The following is a 25,639-nucleotide window of genomic DNA, read 5'->3' on the forward strand; positions in this document are numbered from 1 at the left end:
CAAGGAAGGAGGGAAGTGGCCCGTCTTCAGCTCCTGAGCAACTTCGGCGCTTCGGCTCCCGTACTGCCGACTATTCGGATCTTTAGGGCAGAACACGAGACGGTCAACTCGCTGCTCCGCGGACCTGACTGCGTTCTGAGGTGAGCTGAGAGGCCCCTCCCTGTGAGACTGCGTCAGTGCTGGTGACGTCACGCTGACTTGACGTCCGTAGTTCTTGGTCTTAACATCTGGCCTGGGCTCGCCTGGGGCCTGAGGGCGGGGCGCGAAGATGAGGCTAGTGGCTCGAACTGTGCTCTCTCACAAGGAGTCAGTTCTCATGCCTTTTAAACCAACGCAAGTACGTGGCTTATAGTACCTGATACCGGTAAAGGTTTGTATCTTATCCCCCTGTTTCATTTTCACCCAGTCGCACACTTTGCAATAATTCGCACCTGTATCCTGCACAAGGCATCTCAGGTTCGCGCGAAGGGAACAGCTTCCGAGCAGAGCTCTGCAGCTTGCCCATGCTACCCAATCTACGTTAGGCTTCCTTCAAAAGGTCTTCCAGGAAGGATAAATTTTTTTTTAATTTTTTTTAACGTTTATTCATTTTTGAGACAGAGAGAGACAGAGCATGAATGGGGGAAGGTCAGAGAGAGAGGGAGACACAGAATCTGAAACAGGCTCCAGGCTCTGAGCTGTCAGCACAGTGCCTGACGCGGGGCTCGAACTCCCGGACGGGGAGATCATGACCTGAGCCGAAGTCGGACGCCCAACCGACTGAGCCACCCAGGCGCCCCCAGGAAGGATAAATTAATGAAACTTCTGTTGAAGGTTCTGAACTGATGCCCTGTTGCATTCAGATTAATTGCAAATTCCTTGACATTTAAGAAACACCGTAAACCCACGGGCGCCTGGGTGGCTTAGTCGGCTGGACATCCCAAGTCAGCTCAGGTCATGATCACCCCGTTGTGGGCTGGAGCCCCGCTCAGGTTCTGTGCTGACAGCTCAGAGCCTGGAGCCTGCTTCAGATTCTCTGTCTCCCTGTCTCTCTACCCTCACCCTCTCTCTCTCTGCCCTTACCCTGCTCTCGCACTCTCCCTCTCTCTCTGTCTCAAAAATAAATAAACATTAAAAAAAAAATAAAAGAAACACCATAAACCCAGCTTATAGGTATGTCCACTACTCTGAAATTATGCCCACTACTTGCTGAGTTAGTTTTTTCCTTTCTTCCCTGTACATGATTATTTTACACTAGTCACACTGTTGAATCACGTGTATTCATATGCCTCTTTGACCTAAGTGGTGAACTCCCCGAGTCAGAATCTAATGTTCACTCACCTTTATAATTGTTTCATAATGGATAGTACAGTGATATTTGTTGAAATGAGGGAATTGTCTGTTTTCATTTTTTTTTTTTGTCAAACTAGATCTGTTTTGCTATCACCATCTTTTCATGCAAATCCAACAGTTTAGTTTTAATGAATATATAGTGCGCCTGTTCCCTGCTCTCATGAATATAGTTGGATACAATCAGCCATGTTAACTGCGATACAAGGCAGAATTTTATGTGTTATAAAGGTGAAAAAGGAGGCAGCAGTCATATCTTTTGGGAAGAATCAGGGAGGCTTCCAGGAGGAGAATGTGATGGTTCTTGATGAATGAGTAGAAGTTAGTAATCAAAAAAACCAACAGACAGTGAAAGAGGGTCATGAAGCTCACAAACATACCCAAGTAATATAAGAATTCCTAAGATAATAAAGGTGGCATCATAAATCAGTAGGGGAAAGGAAAACTTAATTGATAGTGAAGGAGACATGATTGTGACGGGAAAAAAAAAAAAAAGCACAAAACAAAAACTCCTGTGTCCTGCAACAAAAAATAACAGGGGCACCTGGGTGGCTCAATCGGTTAAGCGTCCCACTTCAGCTGAGGTCATGATCTCATGGTTTGTAGGTTCAAGCCCCGCATTGGGCTCTTTGCTGTCAACGCTGAACCCCTTTGGATCCTCTGTCTTCCTCACTCTCTGCCCCTCCCCCACTCATGCACACGCTCTTTCAAAAATAAATAAAACATCAAAAAAATAACTACAGAGGTACCTGAGTGGCTCAGTCAGTTGAGCATCTGACTCTTGGTTTCCACCCAGGTCATGATCTCGTGGTTTGTGTGTGTGAGTCTACACTGGGCTCCGTGCTGGCAGTGTGGACCTGCTTTGTTTCCTCTCTGCCTCCTCTCTCTCTTGTGTGCCCTCTCTCTCAAAAATGAATAAACTTAAGAAAATAATAACTACATGTGTAAAAAACAAAACCATAAAAAAACTAGAATACAAATGCAAGTGAAGATGTAATTGACTTAGGGATAGGAAAGAGCCTTTTAATTATAGAAGAATTGGAGGAAATTACAAAGGAAGAGATTGACTTGACAATAAAAATGTTAAGAAAACACAATGCCAACATTGTAACATATGTCAGACAAAAATTTAATATGCTCAACATTTTAAGATGTAGTAATCATAGAAATGCAGATTGAACTATTCAATTTTCTCCATCAGGTTTTTTTTTGGGTTTTTTTTGTTTTTTAATTCTTAAGTGCTGATAATCATGCAGTGAGTTTGTTTCTACATTGCAGATGGGAATGTAACTTGGTATGACCTTCTGGAAAACATTTGGCAGTATACATTAAGGTTAAATGAGAATATATGTACAGTGTCTAGGACAGTGTGTGATAAGCTCATGCTTAATAGGTGTTAGTAATATCTATCATTATTTTTACTGTTGTTATCAATAGCATCATCATACCTTTTCATCAGCAAAGCACCTAGTATAATACCTTGAACTTAATGGATATTTGCTGAACATTTGATTGGCTAATTCTCCTTGTGTCATAACAATTTTATAGGAAAAGATAGTCAATGACATGTCAACCTGTTAAAACATTAAAATTATAAAGCAAGATGTTACCTTGAATGATCGTATGGTTCAGCCTATAAACAGGATACTTTGTACAGTAGTGATAAATGTTTGTTATTGATGGTACGTTAGCTATCTTTTGCTGCATATCAAATAACCCCAAACTACACCTTCAGGGCACTGGGCTGGCTAAGTTGGTAGAGCATGTGACTTTTGATGTTGGGGTGGTGAGTTCAAGCCCCACATTGGGGTAGAGTTTACTTTTTTAAAAAAGTATTTGGAGAGCCTGGCTGGCTCAGTCAGTAGAGCATGCAACTCTCCATCTCAAGGTTGTGAGTGTAAGCCCCTGTTGGGCATAGAGATTACTTTAAGAGAAAAAAAAAAAAAAAAAACCAGGGGTGCCTGGGTTGGGCACGTGGCTCATGATTTTGGCTCAGGTCGTGGTCTCATTGTTCATGGGTTCGAGCCTTGCACCAGACTCCACATGGAGCTTGCTTGGGATTCTTTCTCCCTCTTTCTCTGCCCCTCCCCCAGCCTGTCTCTCTCTCTCTCTCTCAAAATAAATACACTTAAAAACAATAAAACAAACCCAAAATGTTGTGGCTTAAAACAGTAAAAGTCCTGTATTATCTCTCCCAATTTCTGAGTCAGGAACTCAGGAACGGTTCAGCTGGGCATTTCTGTTTCAGTCTCAGACTCAGAAGGTTGAAGTCAGATGTTGTTGGCTAGGGCTGTGGTCATCTGAAGATTTATTTGGAGCTGGAGAATCCACTTCCAAGGTGATTCTCTCACATGTCTCAGAAGTTGGCTTCATCTGTTGGCCACAGGGGCTTTTCCGCAGGATAGCTTGAGTGTTCTCACAGCGTGGCAACTGGCTTATTGTGGAGGAAATGATGATCTAAAAGACCAAAGCAGAAGCTGCAGTGCCTTTTTTTTTTTTTTTAATTTTTTTTTTTTCAACGTTTATTTATTTTTGGGACAGAGAGAGACAGAGCATGAACGGGGGAGGGGCAGAGAGAGAGGGAGACACAGAATCGGAAACAGGCTCCAGGCTCTGAGCCATCAGCCCAGAGCCCGATGCGGGGCTCGAACTCACGGACTGCGAGATCGTGACCTGGCTGAAGTCGGACGCTTAACCGACTGCGCCACCCAGGCGCCCCTGCAGTGCCTTTTATGACGTAGCCTTGACCATGTTCAGGGCCAGCCTTGATTGAATTTGGGCAGGAGAGTAATGAAGTGCATGATTGCTAGGAAAGAAGGATCAGTAGAGGCTACCCCGGAGGCTGGCTCCCACAGGTGAGGATGACATTTTCAGCTGGAGAATTGTTTATCTTCTTAAAAATGTCTCAGGATGGAAGCCGTTAAAAGTGCTTCTTTGTAGTATTGCTCAAGAAGTTGTTTCTTAATTTCAGCCATGATCTCTCCTATTAAGTCTAGAAAAACAGTTGTGTTCAAGACTATTGATTTAATACTGCTCTTTACAGCTTGAAAATTTCCCTACTGACAGTACCAGTGACAAAACCATTTTAGTGACAACAACCCTTTTGGGGGGCAAAAGACCATTAAGAACAGGCAAGGTGATGATTCATTCATTTAGTCAAGCACCCATTTTTGTCACTGATTTGATACAGTGGACTGTGTTTTATGTGTGGCCAATAGACACATAAAGTAACATACACCAGGGCACCTGGGTGGCTCAGTCAGTTAAGCATCTGATTCTTGGTTTCAGCTCAGGTCATGATCTCAGGTTTGTGAGATCGAACCCTGAATCAGGCTCTGTGCTAACAGCACGGAGCCTGTTTGGGATTCTCTCTCTCTCTCTCTCTCTCTCTCTCTCTCTCTCTCTGCCCCTCCCTCTCTCATGCTCGCATTCTCTTTTTCTTTCAAAATAAATAAATAAAATACATTAAAAAAATAAAGTAACATATACCAAAAATAATTTTACAACTTAATGATTATGCCAGTTAATTATCACTCAAGTTTTAAATCATTTGGACTCACTTCACTTTTGCTGTTCTATTTTATTGACATAATATTGACATAATAATAAAACTCATTGATTTAGCACTTACCGTGTGCCAGGTGCTTTACATATCACTAATATTCCAACAAACCTTCAAAGGTGTAGTTATCACCATTTTATTGTGGAGTAATTAAGTAATGTGTCCAAAGTACACAGCCAGTAAGTTGCAAGGCTGAAATGCAAGCCAAAATCTGTGTCTCTTTCCTTTCTCAAGCATGGCTGCTGTTAGGCAGTTATCCCCATACGCATAAGCCTCCCACCTGAGACGTAAGAGACTTCCACATTGTTATTCAGGCATTCTCAAATTGTTTCTGTAGGTGTCTCCCGTACTATATTGACAATATGGTTGAAAGATATGATTTCAGGGGCATCTCGTGGCTCAATCGGTTAAGCGTCTGACTCTTGATTTCTGCTCAGGTTATGATCTTGTGATTCATGTGTTCAAGCCCTGCCTCGAGGTCTGGGTTGATGGCATGGAGTCTGTTTGGGATTCTTTGTCTCCCTTTTTCTCTGCCCCTCCCCTGCTCACGCTCATGTGTGCATGCGCATGCACTTTCTCTCTCTCTCTCTCTCTCTCTCTCTCTCTCTCAAAAATAAGTAAACATTTTTTTTTAAAGGAAAAAAGATATGATTTGAGAAGTCTTTTTTGGCTTACCAAGAGGAACCAGATATTTCATATAGAACAACCTCTCATTTTCTTTTCAGATTATTTACTAAAAAATTTCAGACAATTAGCGATACATTATATAGCTCTTTAGCATCTAACTTTCAACTAAATTACCTTCTCTGTTGTATTTAAAAAAAAAGTCTGACCAGGGGCGCCTGGCTGGCTCAGTCGGTAGAGCATGTGACTGACTCTTGATCTTGGGATCATGAGTTCAGGCCCCATGCTGGGTGTAGAGTATACTTAAAAAAAGAAAAGAAAAAAACACTTTTTTTTTTTTACACTTAATTAACTCTTCCCATTTTGTTTTTCTACACTTCTGAATATAATGTGATTTTGAAATCAAGATTAGGAGATTATACAGAGTGATGAATTGAGGGAACTCATCCAAGCTTAAAGAGAGAAAGAATAGTTGAGATCTGTTCTCTAAATAACCATTGATTAATATTGGTATAGAACTGCATTGTCCAATATTTGGTAGCCACTAGCAATATGTGGCTATTTACATTTAAATGAATTGAAACTAAATAAAATTTGAAATTTGGTTCTTCATTTGCACTAGCCACATTTCAAATGCTCAGTAGCCAACCATGGCTAGTGGCTGTTGGATGACACTGATACCAAAATTTGTATTATTACAAAAAAGTTCTATGGGACAATGCTAGGAAGAAGCGATACCAGAAGAAGGAATTTCACGGATAAAACAAAATAAGCCAAAATGAACAGCAAAGTCTATTATTATTTTAATCCTACTTCATACTTTTTTTCTTGACAATATTCGCATTTATGCTTTCTCTTCATAGTGTTTTATATGTATATACTTCTTTAAAAAAAATTTTTTTTTAACCTTTATTTATTTTTGAGACAGAGAGAGACAGAGAATGAACGGGGGAGGGTCAGAGAGAGGGAGACACAGAATCTGAAACAGGCTTCAGGCTCTGAGCTGTCAGCACAGAGCCCGACGCGGGGCTCGAACTCACGGACCGTGAGATCATGACCTGAGCCGAAGTCGGATGCTTAACTGACTGAGCCACCCAGGCGCCCCTATATGTATATACTTCTAAATAAGAAATAAGTACAACTAAACTTATGGAATACTTAATAAATTCCAGGAATTGTGCAAAGTGCTTTGCATGAATTAAGTCATTTTTAATTCTTACGGCAATACTCTGTTGTGGAAAATTTGGAAACTATTTAAAAAAGAGAGAAAGCCGAGCTCAATCCCCAAACCCGGAGATAATCAGGGTTCACATTTCTAGTGGATGCTGTGTGGTATGCTGCCCAGATCCCAAGCTGTAGCTGCCAGGGGTGTCGGCTGCTAATGACTCACGGTGGCTTCTCTCCAAAATTGCCTTCTGTGAAGGAAACCGCCTCATCCTGGGTTACAGTCTGTCCCTGGGGGCGACTCAGATCCAAGGACTGGTCAGTTGTGAGGTACAAGGCAGAGTCCCTCAATTGTAACAATCTGGGACATTCAGCTTTAGAATTCCCCATGGGACCCGCCAGTTAAAGCCTCTGTGGCAAGTGCCCTGCGGGTCACCTCCCTCTGCCCCGTCCTGCCTCCCTCAGAGGTGCTGTTCCTGAAAGCACTCTGGAGTAAAATCAAGCACCTGCATGCACCTCCCTGCCTCAGTCTGTTTCCTAGAAAACCCAACCTAAGTCAGCATTTTCAGAACGTGAGTTCCGGGTTTTTTGGATATAACTGTTCAAGTTTTTTAAATCTGTCAAAACTTTTTTCACCCCAACAAATTTGATGATTTCTTATCGAGTGTTTTGTATGTTCGTTTATTAGTTGATAACATTTCTAGGAATAATTTTGCATGTACTTAAGTATGTTTCTCTACCACAGTTTTTAACAGTCTCCTGGGATTCATCTGGCACATCATACTCCGTTAGTCTTGTATTCTCAGATGTTTTGGTATTTCCTGGTTTTCACTGTGGCAGACCCTAGAACTCAACAGACCAACACCCATTCCCAGTTTTCCTCTTACTTGCCTGCCTATAGGATAGGAAAACCAAATATTCCCAAATGTTCTGTTTTCTTCACCTTACCGAAGATTACTGAGGTTGAGGGAGAAATTCCAGGAAAGGGAGGCATACGTGTATTGCCTTCCAAATAAAATGAGACAGTCAAAACTGGTATTTGTTGTCTATTCAACAAATTTGTTGTCTATTTGTATTTCTGCTTTGTGAGCCAGGGGAAGTCTAGAGCTGTAGTAGCCATCTTTCATCCCTGAAGGAAAAGTCAAGAAAATTCAAGGCTTTTGACTTTGAGAAAATTCAGCATTTAAACCAATGCCAGCAATGACCTATCTCTGGATTTCGTGTCATGAGGAGAAAGATAACTTTTTTTTAAGCTACTTGTGTTTGGATTTTCTGTAATTTACAGCTAAAATCATTTATAAATGTCACTGATCCTGGAGTGCATGGGTGGCTCAGTCAGTTGAGCATCTGACTCTTGATTTCAGCTCAGGTCATGATCTCAGCCAGGGTCATGAGATCGAGCCCCGCATGGGTCTCTGTGTTCAGTGTGGATGGAGCCTGCTTAAGATTCTCTTTCTCTCTCTCTCTCTCTCTCTCTCTCTGTCTCTTTCTCTTTCTCTTTCCCTTTCTCCCTCTGCCCCTCTCCTCTGCTCATACGCTCTCTCTCCAAAATTAAAAAAAAGTCAACTGTTCTTGACATTTGTGATTAGAGGTAATGCGGTGATGAACATTGTATGTAAAAACCTGAATAGCAACAACTTAACATAAAAATCAGGGAGGAAGAGAATTAGGATCCTGCGTTTACAACATTTCTTCTTCTTGACCCTATGCAGCTCTGTGCTTAACCTTCCCACTTTCGTTTTCTTGTGGAGACCAGAGAAATAGCACACATAAGTCTTCTCAAATTTTTCCAAAAAACAATAGTAGTTGGAAGGGGAACTAGGCCTTTTATACATGAGAAACTTATCTCTCCAAAGAGGATATTTTGGCAAATGCACCATGCCATGGTGTCATATCCACTAATACAGAATCAGCAGGGCTTTTTGGAGCATGTACTGTGTGAACTGGGATGCATTTTAGATTGTCAAGAAGTAACTCTCCATATATTTGACTGGAAATCATTAGTATCTCCAGAGTTAGGATATTTTATTCTCTCAGAATGAACATGGAGAATCAGAGAAGCTGAACTGAACTACCATTTGAAGTAAAAAGAGCAGTGTTAAATTGCAAACTAGATAACGAAATTGTATTTGAGTTTGATCCCAGCTTTCTAGTGACAGGTACTTGACAACGTGAAACCCGAATCTGGTAAGTCTACCTCCATGACTGCTTCTTACTCACCCGGTCTTGAGACTGTTTCTAATTCTGCAGCCCCAGAAACCCTCAGGTTGTCTGGTTCTGGTTCAAAGTGAAGGCATGGGGATGCTTTTTGATAGCATAGTGAGAGTGTCTTAAGTTAGAGACGTTCTGGCTCATTCCTCCTAGTGTCTTTAGGTTGGGAGATAGCTCCAGATCTGGCCAGACTGCTTGCCAGTTTGCTCCAGACTACACTGCCATTCACGGGCACAGACTAAAACTGAACTGGCATGAGTGATAAAGTGAAAAAGCAGCTTAAAGAAATCATATATCTGATAGGAGCTTAATACCTAGATTATATAAAGAACTCCTATAGCACAGCAACAAAAAACATATATCCCAATTTTATTTTTTCCTTTTATTTTTATTTATTTTTAATTTTAGGTAGGACCCATGCCCAATGTGGGGCTTGAACTCATGACTCTGAGATCAAGAGTTGCATGCTCTACTGACTGAGCCAGCCAGGCACCCCCATATATCCCAACTTTAAAATGGGCAAAGAAGATATACAAATTATCAACAAGTATATGAAACAATGCTTGACATCACATCATTAATCATTAGGGAAGTGCAAATCAGAACCACTATGAAATGTCACCTCATACTCATTAGGATAGCTATAATCAAAACACCAGAAAATAGTAAGTGTCAACAAGGATGGGGAGAAATTGGAACCCTTTTGCACTATTGGTAGGAATGTAAAGTAGTACAGCTGCTATGGAAAACAGTGTGGGGGTTCCTCAAAAAAGTTAAAAATTAGAGGGGCACCTAGGTGGCTCAGTCGGTTAAGCGTCCAACTTCAGCTCAGGTCATGGTCTCATGGTTCATGAGTTCAAGCCCTGCATCAATCGGGCTCTGTGCTGACAGCTCAGAGCCTGGAGCCTGCTTCAGATTCTATATCTCCCTCTCTCTCTACCACTCCCCTGCTCTGTCTCTCTCTCTCTCTCTCTCTCTCTCTCTCTCTCTCTCTCTCACTCTCTCTCCCCCTCAAAAAATAAATAAACGTTAAAAAATATTTTTTTAAGTTAAAAATTAGAATTACCATATGATCCAGCAATCCCACTTCTGGGTGTATATCCAAAAGAATTGAAAGCAAGATCTTGAAGAGATATTTACATACCTATGTTTATAACAGCATTATTCACAATAGCCAAGAAGTGGGAGCAACCCAAATGTCATAAACAGAGGAATGGATAAACAAAATGTGGCACAGACATAGAACGGAATATTATTCAGCCTTACAATGGAAATAAGGAAATCCTGTCATATGCTACAGCATGGATTTTGAGGACATTATGTTAGGCGAAATGAGCTAGTCACAAAAAATTAAATACTGTATGATTCCATTTATATGAGGTATCGAGTAGTTAAATTTATAGAGATAGAGAGTAGAATGGTGGTTGCCAGAGACAAGAGGGGAGAGGGAGAGGGAATGAGGAATTACTATTTAAGAAGTGTAGGGTTTCAGTTTTGCCAAAATGAAAATGTTCTGGAGATCGCTGCAGTGTGAATATACTTAGCCCTGGAGAAGGGAAGGGGGAGGAAGGCGAGGTGAAGATCATAAGTGCCCACAACGCTTAAAATATTTACTGTCTGGGCCCTTTACAGAAGTTTACTAACCCCACAAACCGTATTATTCATGGCCCATTTCACAGTTTTTGTATTTTCTTGGTGTATTAGGTGCAAGAAGTAGGAACCACTCACACCATTTTGAGCAAAAAGGGATTTAATATAGGGAGTCAGGAGTTTAGCAAATCATTGGCCAGGGTGGTTGGGTCACCGGGGGTCTCCAGGAGTGATTCCTAGCACAAGACTGCTATTCTGTCCTACTGGGAGAGCCGATACCTCTGCAACCATCAGAGAGGTGGCCGTCAGTGGACTCCGTGGGTACTGTAGAGTTCAAAGACCTGTCACTGTAGCTGTGATCTGAGGATCAGGAAGCACTGCTTCCCCTGGGACGACCTCTCAACACCCACAGAATTGGCACCTGAACACTGAACTAATGCTGAGGAAAGCCCAGTGGGTGCACAGATGAAACAAACAGGTGTTCTGTTGCAGCAGCAACAAAGCGAATGACTCCAGCCCCAGATCCACCTTCCAAGTGCTTCTGACTGGCAAAAGCAGAACCCTAACTGCAGGGAGATGAGGGGAAACGTGGTTTTTCCTTCTTTAGCCCCTGCAGGATCAGAAGGCACACTAGGGGTTTGGAGTGGATGCCGAGAGCCAGCCGAGGGCACCCACCACAGCTGGTCTGTGGCTTCAGGCTCTTTCCAACCCTTCTCACTTTGGCCAACTCCTTATCCTTTTATCTGAGAAACCTCCTCTGATGCTCCCTTCCCGACCTCCTCCCTTCCTAGATAGGATGTCCTTCCGTGAGCTCCCATAGCTCTAAGCTCTGGCTCAGCCATGTACGTACCACTCCGTATGATAACAGCCTGGTTCCTTCCTCCACTAGATTGCAGGCTCCTTGAAAGTACAAACTCAGTCTTATTAACATGTAGGTAATTGGTGTATATTTGTTGAGAATAATAGTTACCATAATATAACATCAGAAATAGCATCTCTTCTCCTGTTTTTGTTGTTCCGTACTCTTGTGTGCTGGTATCTGTACACAGTGCATGCTCAGTAAATATTAACTTCCTGGTCAGAGCAAAGAGAAACTCCACCAATGCTCTATATGTGTGTATTCTAATTTGACTCTGTCTTCTTACATAGGTTAGTAATACTGTGGAACAGCTAATGTTTGAACAGTTTCAACGTATGTGTACATGTACATATGCTGGTGAGTATATATATAATCCCCGCAACTATTCTATTAGGTAGATGCTAATAGCGTCTACTATTTTTATTCCTATTTTATAGATGAAGAAACTGGGGCTTAGATAGGTAAATATGTTATCTATAGTCACACCTAGTGACAGAGCTGAGACTCACATCAGGGTCTAATATCAAAATCTGTACTTTTAGCCACGATGACGATGATGTTGATTGTGATGACAGCTGTGGTTCCAGACATTGTGCTCGACATTTTACATGTGTTTTCTTAAGCAATATATTTCCTTGCAAAGAATTGATGCTTAATGGTTGTTACATGTGGTAAGGTAGATAAACCTCTTGATTATCTGTGGACTCTGCTGCTAATTCACTGTGTGACTTCAGGCAAACTACTAACCCTTCTGAGCTCTTATTTCCTTCTCTGCAAATCAGTGAATGATTTTTAAAATATTTCTAGTTCTAAAATTCCAGAACTCTGTGAAGCAATTCTACTTTGTTTTTCATTCCATAATTTTTACTTCTTAGCCTCTGAATTCTAAGTAGGATTCCTATAGGATCTTGATTTTATTTCAGTGTTTGCTCATATCTTCATGGTACCTTGTCTGGTGCTCAGCACAGTTTCTAACAGCCTCATAGAGGTATAGATGGAGATTTCTGTAAATCTCCATCTATATAAATCAATTTATATAAATTGAGATCCATCCAAGGGGAAATACCCATCTTCACAAGAAGCCATACTTATTGTTATATGTTACCTTCCTTTGGAGATGACATTCAAATATAGCTTAGGGCTACCTTAGAGATAATCATCCCTCTGCACCCTTGGAAGCTTTTCTGTAGTCTGAGATAAGATTCTTATCCTTAAGGCAAAGTTGTGGACACTGCCTAAGCATCTACTTTTGTGACTGAATAAAGAAAGGTTTCTTTTATGAAAATTGTGCTGGGTACTCGTAAAAGGGTTCTTGGTCTGTGGATAATGCCAGATACAGTAGGGAGTTTTCTACAGGGAACCTGTTTTTATTCTTCCCGCTATCTTTTACAGTACAGTCAGAAACTCACAAATCATTCAGTAGCTTTTCTGAATCTTTGAGAAATTATTTATTAGAAAATGAGTTAAAAAAGAACTAGAATTCTCCCCCAATAAATAAACCAATAAATGGCTTATGTGCAATTCAAAATGATTCTGAAACCTTGACTTTACATTTTTATTTCAGACAGCCTCAAGAAAAATAGTACCTTAAATACAGATCAAATGAGAGAGTTAAGCCAAAATGCATGTGAACAGGGAAAGAAAATAACTTTTAAAAGAGCTATTCTTAGCTGCTATTTTGCATACTAGGGGAATGGCAACATTTGCCTGGATGGGGGGGAAAGGAGCCTTTGTTTGAGAAGGAAAAAAAAAAGTTGGCATTTTGGGGTAGTCTGTATGGGGGGGGGGGTTGACAACGTAAGTTGCCTTGAATAATAGAACCTCCAAGATTGGACTTGAAGAACTTAAAAAAGAGATGAGAAGGAAGTCTGAGCAAAATGGCAGCACCCTGAGAAGAAAATACAGTGAGAAATTCCCCATGTTGAAAATGGCCAAAGAACTTTTAGGTACTTATATTTCTTTCCTTGTGCTGTATTATACTACCTCCTTTCTTGTTCCCGGACTTCCATTAACTGTCCATTATAAGCAACCACTTATAGGGGTGCCTGGGTGGCTCGGTTGGCTAAGCATCTGACTTCAGCTCAGGTCATGATCTCACAGTTTGTGAGTTTGAGCCCCACTTCCAGGGAGCACGACCGCCGCTTTGGGTGAACCCCGCTTCTCTCTCCTCTCTCTATCTCTGTCCCTTGTGGGATTCTCTGTCTCTGCCCCTTGTTCACTTGCCCCCCCCCAAAAAATAATAATAATAAATGACCACTTATATATAATGGTACTTGGGGAATAAATGAAGAGGGGACAGTGGTCACAGTTAGGATGAAGCGGGGCACAGGGAAGATAGAAACCACAAGACAGACCAAAGCAAGAAGTTAGAATAAGACATGATCCAGAATTGTTTCTTAACTTTGGGGAATATACCTGTATATTAACAGATTGGATGAATTTAGAAGCCTGGGGCGCTTGAGGTCACTCCGAACAACACATGAAGGGTTAAAGTCTGATCTAAAGCAACAGGAAAACTCCCAGACTCTGCAGGGTCAGCACAGTGGGTCCACATACTCTTGGTTCACTTTTCTTCCAGGACTCAAATGTAGAGAATCCATAGAGAAAATTGGAGACCAACATTAAGAACCGTTCATTTGACTGGAGAAATGACATATTTAAAAACAACAGCAACAACCAGAACTCTCTAACCAGTTCATATGTGGGTCTGTGCATTTCTTAGTAACTGTCACCATGGTAGCAAGGCAGTTTGACAAGGGCACCTTCTTAGCATAGTACATACAAAGGGGAGAGATCACAGCTAATCATGTACTGTCTTGTACCTTCTTTATTTAGTTGTGCTCATCCCGTATTCCTGACTATTAGCCTCTGACACTTCTCTTCCTAATGGCATCAAGCACAATGCTAGGAATATATTAGGCACTCAAACATGTACACTGATTGACTGAATTAAATAAATGGTGTTTCTGGGGCGCCTGGGTGGCGCAGTCGGTTGGGCGTCCGACTTCAGCCAGGTCACGATCTCGCGGTCCGTGAGTTCGAGCCCCGCGTCGGGCTCTGGGCTGATGGCTCAGAGCCTGGAGCCTGTTTCCGATTCTGTGTCTCCCTCTCTCTCTCTGCCCCTCCCCCGTTCATGCTCTGTCTCTCTCTGTCCCAAAAATAAATAAACGTTGAAAAAAAAATTTAAAAAAAAAAAAAAAAAAAAAAAAAAAAAAAAAAAAAATGGTGTTTCTACTATGCCTTCCTTTCCAGTCTATAGGGAATGTCACCCGGCAGAAATCTGATCTTAAAAATGGCTCCTACGTTTGTCTGGGGGATCAAAAGTAGGCCATTTTCTTGATTGGGCTGGCCCAGTGTGGATTTCAGGTTGAGGGGGTGAAGGGACAGTGATTAGGTTCTCGGAGATACTGTATTACTGAAAGACTAACACGTGAGTGGTAAGTAGAAAAGTGTAGGTAGAAAAGTGAGGCTATTCGAGGCCTGGAAGCTCTGTGTAAGGACTTGCACGCAGCACTTTTTCCTGGGTGCAAACACAACTGTGGCAGCCGTTTCTGTGGTGTTTGATATTAGGACTGAGTTAAAGCCCTGAGGACAGGGCATTCCACCGATTCTGGCTTCAAACCGGGAAAGCTTTTTAAGCCCCTAGCCCCGCCTTATACCCAATTCACACTCAGCCTGGGAAGTCTCCTTATTATAGTCCCTTGAATTAATGGTAATCTTTTACTAGAGCCTTTTCCCTAATACATTTTCACATTTCATTTTAATTGTCATCTATGTAATTGCTCTACATTTTCTGTTTTTTAACATTTTGTTATTTCACATTTTCTTTTAAAAGTGTTTAAACGTGGACACACCTCCTTATTTTAATAACGAGCATGCCCATGTTTGCTACTTTAAAATCCGAGTTCCTGGGCACCTGGGTGACTTAGTTGGTTAAGCGTCCGACTTCGGCTCAGGTCATGATCTCACAATTCGTGGGTTCAAGCTCCGCGTCAGGCTTTGTGCGGACAGCTCAGAGCCTGGAGCCTGCTTTGGTTTCTGTGTCTCCCTCTCTCTCTCCCCTCCCCCACTCGTGCTCTGTGTCTGTCTCTCAAAAATAAACATTAAAAAAATTAAAAATAAAAAAATAATAAAATCTGAGTTCCTGCATTTTCAGTAGCTCTTCAAACTGTGCCACCTTCGCCATATGGATAGATATTCTAATCATGTTCAAGACTGAAATCAGCTGCAATAATTTGTCTTTGGAATTCTTTCTTTTTTTTTTTTTTAATTTTTTTTCAACGTTTATTTGTCCTTGGGACAGAGAGAGACAGAGCATGAACGGGGGAGGGGCAGAGAGAGAGGGAGACACAGAATCGGAAACAGGCTCCAGGCTCCGAGCCATCAGCCCAGAGCCCGACGCGGGGCTCGAACTCACGGACCACGAGATCGTGACCTGGCTGAAGTCAGACACTTAACCGACTGCGCCACCCAGGCGCCCCTGGAATTCTTTCTTTTTAAAGCAGTTTTTTTTTTTTTATGTTTTTGTTTTTATTTATTTATTTTGAAAGAGAGTGTGAGCAGGGCAAGGGCACAGAGAGAGGAAGAGAGAGAACCCCAAGCACTGTCAGCACAGAGCCCGATGCAGTGCTCAAAATCATGAAATGTAAGATCATGACCTGAGTAGAAATCAAGAGTCAGATACTTAACCAACTGAGCCACCCAGGTGCCCCTGTCTTTGGAATTCTTTAGCAGTAGCTGTTGATAAAGCCCAAATGTGACCAGTTTGGTGGGTCAGCCACTGAGACATGATCATCATAATGCTATCACCCTCCCTGGGACCAACTTTGCAGGACCAGCCTGTTGTGGAAAGGGCTGTATCAGTCACTATTCCCAGAGAGGAACAGGTTAAATCCTTCCAAACCTGCTGAGGAATTTGCCCTAGTTCTTTGAAACTAGCCTGTAACTTGAAAGTATAATTGGTTGCAAATGTGTTTCTTTCTTCCTCAAAATTACTTTTGAACCCTGTGAGACAGAGAGAAAGGCATTTCTCTTTGCATAGATTCAGACCACCACTGTTGATAAACTGATCTAATTCTGTATGAAATTTGGGGAGCGTACAAGTAATGTGACTTCATTTTATCAAAGGAATGTTTAGACCTCGAGTTGTGAAAGTCAATGAATACACAATTGATGTGGTTATAGCATTCAGGTCTCCTCTGTCGATTTTTTTACCTTTGAGTTTAGCACAAGTGCTCAGTGAATGTTTGTTAAATGAGTGAGTGAATGAAAAGCTCGTCACAGTGTGACTCCTACCTACTTTTTAAAAAATACTTATTTATTTTGAGAGAGAGAGATAGACAGCACTCAAACGTGCAAACTGGAGAGGGGCAGAAAGAGAGGGGGAGAGAGAATCCCAAGCAGGTTCCGCACTGTGAGCACAGAGCCCATCGTGAGGCTCAAACCCATGAACCGCAAGATCGTGATACGAGCTGAAATCAAGAGTCGGACACTTAACTGACTAAGCCACCCAGGTACTCCCTACCTACTTTTCCAACTGTATTTCCTACAGTCTTTCTTCCCAAAAAAATATACAGTAGTTTACACTCTGGCAAAACAGCTGTTCCTTTTCCCAAAAACCTCTCCTGCTTTTCCAGTTTGGTACTTCTGTTGCCATACCACTGCCTAGAATGTTCTTCTCTTACTTCCCAGACCAGGAAAATGTGACTGTTTTCTCATCTCAAATGCCATGTCCTTCATGAAAATTTTACTGATTATTTCAATAACACATAAGCCTTTTCTCCTTATGGCTCACAAAACTTTACCTCGTGGTCATTTATTATCAACCATCTTATGTTATAATTATTTTTGTGGTTGATTTATTCCCCTTTCTATAAAGTTAGCTTCTCAAAGATAGGCACTGGGTCTTATTAAACTTTACAGTGATTAGCACACGCTTGATACTCAATAGCTACTAGTTGCTGAAATAATTTTAGTAATTAATTTTGCTATTACTGTACTACAACTCCAGCAAATTTTATCATTTTTCTAAATAAAACAAAAATGTTCTCATATATTAACACTATTGGAGCTCCAGAATTAGATCAGAACTGTATCTTTGTCAACATTTTCTTTCTAGTTAATTCTGCAGGTTGGATATTGAAGCATTAAGACTCTCACTTTGTGTTTTAATTTTGTTAATGTTTATTTTTAAGAGAGAGAGAGAGAGAGCACTCGTGCAAGTGGGGGAGGGGCAGAGAGCTAGGGAGACAGAATCTGAAGCAGGCTGCAGTCTCTGAGCTGTCAGCACAGAGCCTGATGCGGGGCTCAAACTCACAAACCGTGAGAGCTGAAGTTGGATGCTTAACCCACGGAACCACCCAGGCTCATTGTGTTTTAAATGATCATGGACTTACTTGGTTCTTTTAGTGACATCATTAGCATTATTAAAAGTCATATCTTGTTCTCCTCAAAGAAGATCTTTTGAGTATTTTTTCCTGAACTATGTATGTATTGTTAAATTCTTAACTCCAGTGATCATTCATTCCTTCGTTCTTGCCTGCATTACTAAAAAGCTGCAGTTCCGTCCGTTCATCAATTTGCATATGAAGCAAAGGGTTTCAGAGAGACTCTTGGGGCTGTGCTTTTTGCATAATGTTAAACATTTCTTTCTACTGATGACCTATTCTTGACACATAATGATAAAAACAAAGATTCTCTTCCAATTTTTTTTTAAATTAGCTATCACCACCTGCAAGGCATAAAGAGAAGGGAAATGGAGCATAAATTATCCCAGAATTGAGCCTGGAAGTCATTTGAGGAACTTCCCTCTTGAAAGCAGAAACCCTGCTCTATGTTTTATTTCCTAAAATGTCTAGCTCTCCTGAAGAAGGTAATAACTCATTTGGGAAATTCTAAGGATTTAAGACAAAAGATACAAAGAGGTGGATAAGATTGTCCTTTACAGAATTTGGGACAGTCTTAATTCTGACCAGTGCCTGGGTAGCAGTCCTGGAATACAACTTTCCAAGTCTCTTAAAAGCATTACTCATAGTGGCACCTGGGTGGCTCAGTCAGTTAAGCGTCCAGCTTTAGCTCAGGTCGTGATCTCGCAGTCCGTGAGTTCAAGCCCCGCATCGGGCTCTGTGCTGACAGCTCAGAGCCTGGAGCCTGCTTCAGATTCTGTGTCTCCCTCTCTTTGCCCTTCTCCCACTCACATTCTGTCTCTCTCAAAAATAAGTAAACATTAAAAAAAAAAAAAAGCATTATTCCTAAAATAAGTACTTCTTCCAGTCAAACCCTTACTAGTTTTTATTTTACTATTTTATTATTTATTTTTAAGGTTGTTTTTTTTTTTTTTTTTTTTTTAGTTATCTCTACACCCAACATGGTGCCCAGATTTACAACCCCAAGATCAAGAGTTGCATGCTTCACCAACTGATCCAGCTAGGTGCCCCCCCCCTACTTTTTAAAAGTTTATTTGTTTGTTTGTTTGTTTTGAGAGAGAAACAGAGCAAGTGGGAGAGGGGTAGAGAGAAAGGGAGAGACAGAATCCCAAGCAGGCTCCCTACTGTCAGTGAAGAGCCTGATGCAGGGCTTGAACTCACAAACCGCAAGATCATGACCTGAGCCTAAACCAAGACTCAGAAGCTTAACTGACTGAGCCACCAGGTGCCCCTAGGTACCCTTTAAAAAAACTTTTTTTTTAAGTAAGAAGAAGAAACATTTAGATTAAATGTTTTCATCACCCCCTCACATTACCTCTCCAAAGAGGTAATGAGATGAAGTTTTGTTTTTCAACCATGGGAAGTTGAGGAATTTCAGCTAACTAGCCTGCTGGTCTAAGTAAGAGAAGAGAGATGGACAAAATGATTGCTTCCCTGAGAAGCTTGGCTGGGACCAAGTGAAGGTCTTCACAGCCTGGTGTCTATACAAGACGCCGATACTGGAAATAACATGAGTCTGGGTATATCTGAGCATGTGGACTGAGCTCCCGGATTTAATTACAAACCACTGAGTCGAAGGGAGTTCATCATTGTTTGTATCACACATCTATAACACATGTAGATCTGCTCCCCAGCAAGCCCCAACAACAAAAGCCTATCTGACTAGTCATCCTCCTGCTCTTCTAAATTGAATTTTCCAGATTTAAGTAGCTGAGTCTGAAGTAAGCTTCTGAAAGGAACCAGTTTATCTGGTATCTGTAGCAGAGGTTGGCAAAATTCCACATTCAGGACCAAGTAGCCTGGAGCCTGTTACGTTTTTTCTTTAACAGCTTTATTGAGATATAATTCATGTGCCATACAGTTCCCCCTTTTAAAGTGTACAATTCATTGGTTTTTAATATATTTTCTGAGTTGTGCTACCATCACCACAATTAATTTTATAACATTTTCATCACACCCCCAACAATCCCATACCCATAAGCAGTCATTTCCCCTGTCTCCCCTAACTGTAATTAATCACTAATCTACTTTTTGTCTTCATATATTTGCCTATTCTGACATCCCATGCAAATGAAATCATACAGTATTTGGTCTTTTATGCCTGGTTTCTTCCACTTAGCATGTTTTCAGGATTCATCCATGTTGGAGCACATCAATACTTCATTTCTCTTTATTGCCAAATAATTTACTATATGGATGTTTCCACATTTTGGTTATGAATAATGGTGCCATGAGCATTTGTACACAGTATTTTGCATGGATATATATTTTCATTTCTCTTCGGCGTATATATACCTAGAAGTAGAATTGCCGGATCATATGGTGACTCTATCTTTAACCATTTGAGGAACTGCCAGACTGCTTTCCAAGGCGGCTGTGATATTTCACATTTTTGCCAGTAGTGTGTGAGGGTTCCAATTTTGCCAAGAATTGCTATTATGTATCTTTTTTTATAATAGCTACCTAGGGGGTGAGAAGTGGCATCTCGTTGTGGTTTTGTTTTGCATTACTCTAATCTGCAGCCAATTTTTATATAGTCTAAAACTAAGAATGGTTTGTACATTTTTTAAATGTTGAGAAAAACACTTCATGATACATGAAAATTTTCTGAAATTTAAATTTCGGTCTCTATAAATAAAGTTTTATTGGAATATAGCCAAACCCATTCATTATGTATTGTCTGTGGCTGCTTTTCTCACTACGCCGAAGTAATTACAACAGAGACCATATGGCCTGCAAAGCCTAAAATATTTACTGTCTGACCATTCACAGAGAAAGTTTCCCAACCCTGGTCTACAATATAGTTGGATTCGACTACAAAGGATCTGGGGTAGGAAGGAGGAAGTATGACTGCCTGGTAAGAATAGATTCCTTCTTTCTTTCCTTCCTTCCTTCCTCTTTCTTTCTTCCTTTCGTAGGCTCCACGCCCAAGGTGGGGCTCAAACTCATGACCCTGAGATTAGGAGTCATATGCTCTACCAACTGAGCTAGCCAGGAGCCCAGGATTTTTTTTCCTTAATAAAAATAGAACGCAAGCTGGCAGAATAAGGAAACACATCAGGATATTATGGAACTTAGGTAGACCACCATATTTTTATCTGAATCATTATTATAACATTCTTCCAAATCTGGGCTCTCCCCATCGTACAGATTTCTCCCAGAGTTCTATTCCTAATCTGCCACTCTGATCATATATTGTTCATCAGAAACCTCTAGGGGTTTCCCACATCCACAGACTCTTAGGACCATTTAACCAGGGTCTGGCATGATCTGATAGCATCTTAATGTTCCAACCTTGTCTTCCAGCACTTTGAACCAGACCACCCAGCCTGAATTTCAGGATTCTGTGCTCATTCTTATTTTTCTTCTACGTAGAATGCTTTTTCTCTTCTCCAAATCCCAAACACACTTTATTATTGTTATTGTGAAATGTTTCAAGTATACAGAGAGGTAAAGAGAATGATATAGGAATATCTATGCACTCACCAGCCACCAAGCTTTGTCAAGTCTTATCATTTTCCATGTTCTGTGGTGTTAAAAAAATATCGTAGAGCTAGTTATTTTTAAAGCCTCCTCAAATACAAAATCTTATAAGTAGGCCTCCTTGAGACCTTCTTCCTGTGATCTCCTGTGATTTCCTGTAACACTTTCTATGTACCTCCATCATTGACCTGTTCTGTCCTTATAAAATATTTTGAATATTCCTCACTATTTATCATTCTCATGGAGGGGTACAAAGATTATTTATTTTAGGTAGTCTAACGAAAAGACATTTAAAAAATTGTTAACTGTGGGTTTCTTTTTTAATGTTTATTTTTGAGAGAGAGAAAGAGACAGAGTGAGAGTGGGGAGGGGCAAAGAGAGAGGGAGACACAGAATCTGAAGCAGGCTCCAGTCTCTGAACTGTCAGCACAGAGCCCGATGCCGGACTTGAACCCACAGACTGACTCTGAGATCATGACCTGAGCCGAAGTCAAGTGCTTAACTAACTGAGCCACCCAGGCACCTCCAAAATTGTGTTTATTTAAAAATGTACACTAGATGGGCACCTGGGTGGCTCAGTCAGTTGAGTGTCTGACTCTTGATTTCAGCTCAGGTCATGATCTCACGGTCATGGGATCGAACCCTGTGTGGGGCTCTGTGTTTGGGCACGGAGCCTGCTCGGGATTCTCTCCCTTCCTCTCCCTCTGCCCCTCCCCTGCTTGCACTCACTCTCTCTCTCAAAAAGTAAAAATGAAAAAAAAAATTATAAAAAATAATAAAATAAAAATGTACATTAGAAATGTATGTACATACTAGTGTTTAAAATATATATATCTAGATCACCAACTCTGTGATTTCCCAGATATCCTTTAGGACATGGCTAAAGTAGGTAGAGATAGTAGAAAATTATTGAGTAAATAAAAATATAGATGATATGGCAAAAATTTTGAAGACTGTATTCAAATAATTTAGCTTAGAAAACTTAGCTTGTTAGAACAGGGACTTAGTTTTGTTTATTTTTGTATGCTCTAAGTACCCAACTAACCCAGAAAAGATGCTTACTGAATTGAATTTATTTCTCTCTGGGGCAAGATCCTTGAAAATCATAGGGAACCTCTTAAACCTTCTGACAGACCACTTAAGACATTTCCCCCACATTGAATGCCCCTGGCACATATGCCAGAGACAGATGGTGCTTTTTTCCCTCTCTCCCCATCCTGTCCATTATGACAAGTTGCCCCAGTTGGGGCTTGATTAAGTATGAAATAATGCCGGTGATAGTCATGTTCTGAAGGCATGAGGACTCCAGCTTGCCAGGATGCTCTCATCAGCGTTGCTTCAACAGAACGATCTCAGCAAATTTCAGTTTGTGGACCATTTTGGTTCTTGGATCTGGTCCACCACACACACACACACACACACACACACACACACTCAGCATACTTTATGTTTTAGAGAAGTGTTTCTTGGTCTCCTTAAAATTCACTATTTTGTGGCATTTCTTTCTTCCTTTCTTCCTCCCTCCCTCCCTTCCTCTGTCACTTCCTCCCTCCCTTCCTTTGTAGGCTTCACGCCCAGCACAGAACCCAGCATGGGATTTGAACTCACGCCCCTGAGATTGAGACCTGAGCTGAAGTCAAGAGTCAGACACTTAACCAACTGAGCCACCCAGGCACTCCTGGCATTTTTTCATTATTGTTAATACTGAACCATCTGAAGTCACGTTGGCAACTGAATTTGGTCTTGAGACTTGGCAGTGAGGAATCATTTTGTATAGCAAACCCAATGCACAATGTTAGCCAAATTATGTCATACGGTTACAAAACTCCTGTCCTATCTTCCAGCTTTTCTGAGTAAATGTGACTCTTTCAGAAGTTTCACTCCTCCTACCCTAAAATGACCTTATATGCTCTCAGATATCAGAGGATCCTAAGTGTGATGAAATCCTTTATTTCCTTTCTTATAGCCTGCTTAAATTTTAAGATGGTGTTTTGGGAGAGTGGGAAGCAGGGGGAACTCCTGAGACCTCTGAGTCACAAAAGGAGATCAGAACATGTCTAAAGTTTGATTTAACCCTCAAAGCTTCACTCATATTGGCTAAATAAGCCTCTGGGAGAAGCCTATGAAACTTCTGTATATGGCTTTAACAAGTGTTTTCTTGGGGCGCCTGGGTGGCGCAGTCGGTTAAGCGTCCGACTTCAGCCAGGTCACGATCTCGCGGTCCGCGAGTTCGAGCCCCGCGTCAGGCTCTGGGCGGATGGCTCGGAGCCTGGAGCCTGTTTCCGATTCTGTGTCTCCCTCTCTCTCTGCCCCTCCCCCGTTCATGCTCTGTCTCTCTCTGTCCCAAAAATAAATAAAAAACGTTGAAAAAAAAAAAAATTAAAACAAGTGTTTTCTTTCCTAATTCCTACTGCTAAGGCACAGGTCTTTGCTGATCTTAAAACTCCATGACAGGACTAGCTTATAAGCAGGTTTTTTAATGTTACACTTTATCATCCAAATGAAGACACTTTTATAAATGAAACAGGGGTACTGGGAAGAAAAAGGCATAAACCACCGAGCCTCTTATCTATAACAGATCCTTTCAAACTGGGGACTGGTTTTTGGTTTTTTTTTTTTCTTCCCAGGGGAGGGGACTAGTTTTCAACTTGAAAGTCTATGGGGTTTCTCAGAGAGTTTGAAGTTTTGTTTTCATTTCAGTGACATGGCTGTGTTTGCATTGTTTATGCTAATCCATTGTTTGTCCCGAGTGGGAAAATTTTAATTGTCCCTGGTCAAAAAGAGAACAGAATCAGACTTCACTTCCAGATAGGGAAATGTTCAAGCCAAGCCAAGTCAGGGGACAGCATGGCCTGTAAAAAAAAAACATGTAGTAGTTCTGAAAGAGAAAAGTGTGATAGCAGGATACTGAACTCAAGAGCCTATGTTGTATATTGTACCATATTCATTTTGCAAGAGGAGATGGAGTTTCAGCAAAATGTCATACGTTACATTAAAAATATTAATTTGTATTTAATTTTATAAACGTTTCAATCCTAAATTTGTGTTGGTTCAGTGTCCAACCTCTGCTCAGGTCATGATCTTGCCGTTTGTGAGTTCGAGCCCCATGTCGGGCTTTTTGCTGACAGCTAAAAGCCTGGAGCCTGCTTCAGATTCTGTGTCTCCCTCTGTCTCTGCCCCTCCCCTGCTTGCGCTCTGTTTCTCTCTCTCAAAAATAAACATTAAAAATAAATAAATAAATAAATAAATAAATAAATAAATAAATTTGTGTTGACTTAATAAGAGCATAAGGAGCTTTCTTACACCTGTATTTATGTAGTACATATTAAAGAAGCATAACAACAAAAAATAATTTAATTTTGAAGGTCCACAGGAATTGTAAAAGTTTAAGAGTCCATTCTCCTGCTTAGAGCAGTTTTAGTATTAGATCTTTTTCTTCCTAACCCAACTATGCCCTCTGGTGGTTAGTTGCTGATAGAAGCAAAATACTCCCTTTATAAAATGTGTCCTTTTCAGATTCATTTGTAGATCAGCTGTGCAGCCGACAAAATAATTTCCCTGTAGAAACGGTGTTGTAAACAATGGCAGTTACTGCCGGATAGCCCACAAAAACCCACAGTGGTTCTAGGTCACTTGATCCTCAACCTCCTTTGACCTCCTCCACTGCCTTCCTCACTGGCCAAACAAACAGATCACCATATCCCCAGTCACTGTCAACACCACTACTACTCTGTCCCCATACCTTTCCGGAGTAGAAAGAGGGAGGAAGTGAGTTAGTGCTTCTGTCAACTCCAAAATCTTATAGAAATAACTTGTGCCCTGAAACCCCTCCCCCTCCTGGGGCCTTCAGAGGAATGGGCCACCTAGAAGGAAACTTAGAGGTCCTCTTTGCTTCTTTCCAAATCTTGGGGTAAATAATCTTGCTTCCTTTTCTTTTGTCCTGCCCAGAGCTCCTCTTAGTTTTTCAGGGTTAGAGTCATCTTCCAAGTAGAAGGCAACAAGGAAGGAAAAGCAGACTAGAAAAAAGTGGAAAGAAAAGAAAATGCTTTGACCCAAGGTTTCCCCAAACCCAGAAGTCAGAAGTCTCTGATATCTAACCAGTAAACCTTCAAACACCTGGTCTCCTCCATGCTTGACAACTTTCCCTTACCAGTCCCTTCTGGAAGAGGAAGGGTTGAGGGAACACTCAGTCTCATGGTACCTGGTGTGTATCATACCAGGAGCATTTAAGCAGTCAGCTATTATTTGTACTTTGTGATTCCGAGGGCCTCTCCCTGGTGAGGGATAGGGACGATGTGGACCCTGCTGTGTCTAGGCAGATACAAATCCCATTTTCAAGCAACTAGAAGAGGAACGCCTGGGTGGCCCAGGAGATTAAGTATCCGACTTCAG

The 25,639-nt window shown here is 41.2% G+C and overlaps 1 protein-coding gene and 1 long non-coding RNA gene across 6 annotated transcripts in view; one reads left to right on the top strand and one right to left on the bottom strand.

Annotated features, from left to right (window-relative positions):
- Positions 1–4: 4 nt before the first annotated feature.
- The window catches only part of LOC125169598 (uncharacterized), a 120,917-nt gene continuing 95,282 nt past the window's right edge, over positions 5–25,639 (top strand). For 4 of the 5 annotated variants that reach the window (XR_007153733.1, XR_007153736.1, XR_007153734.1 and 1 more), the window contains exon 1: positions 21–140. This is a non-coding gene — a long non-coding RNA (uncharacterized LOC125169598). Of the gene's footprint in view, positions 141–11,629; positions 11,697–25,639 lie in introns of all 5 variants that reach the window. The other variant, XR_007153732.1, reaches the window with a different exon arrangement.
- CB4H12orf56 (chromosome B4 C12orf56 homolog) overlaps positions 3,534–25,639 on the bottom strand; it is a 113,114-nt gene continuing 91,008 nt past the window's right edge. Inside the window, exon 13 of the mRNA XM_047865070.1 lies at positions 3,534–3,786. Within this exon, the coding sequence (XP_047721026.1) occupies positions 3,765–3,786 (22 nt within the window). The 3' untranslated portion in view covers positions 3,534–3,764. The remainder of the gene's footprint in view (positions 3,787–25,639) is intronic.

Source organism: Prionailurus viverrinus, chromosome B4 (genome assembly GCF_022837055.1).
Source record: "Prionailurus viverrinus isolate Anna chromosome B4, UM_Priviv_1.0, whole genome shotgun sequence".
Lineage (NCBI taxonomy): Eukaryota > Metazoa > Chordata > Mammalia > Carnivora > Felidae > Prionailurus > Prionailurus viverrinus.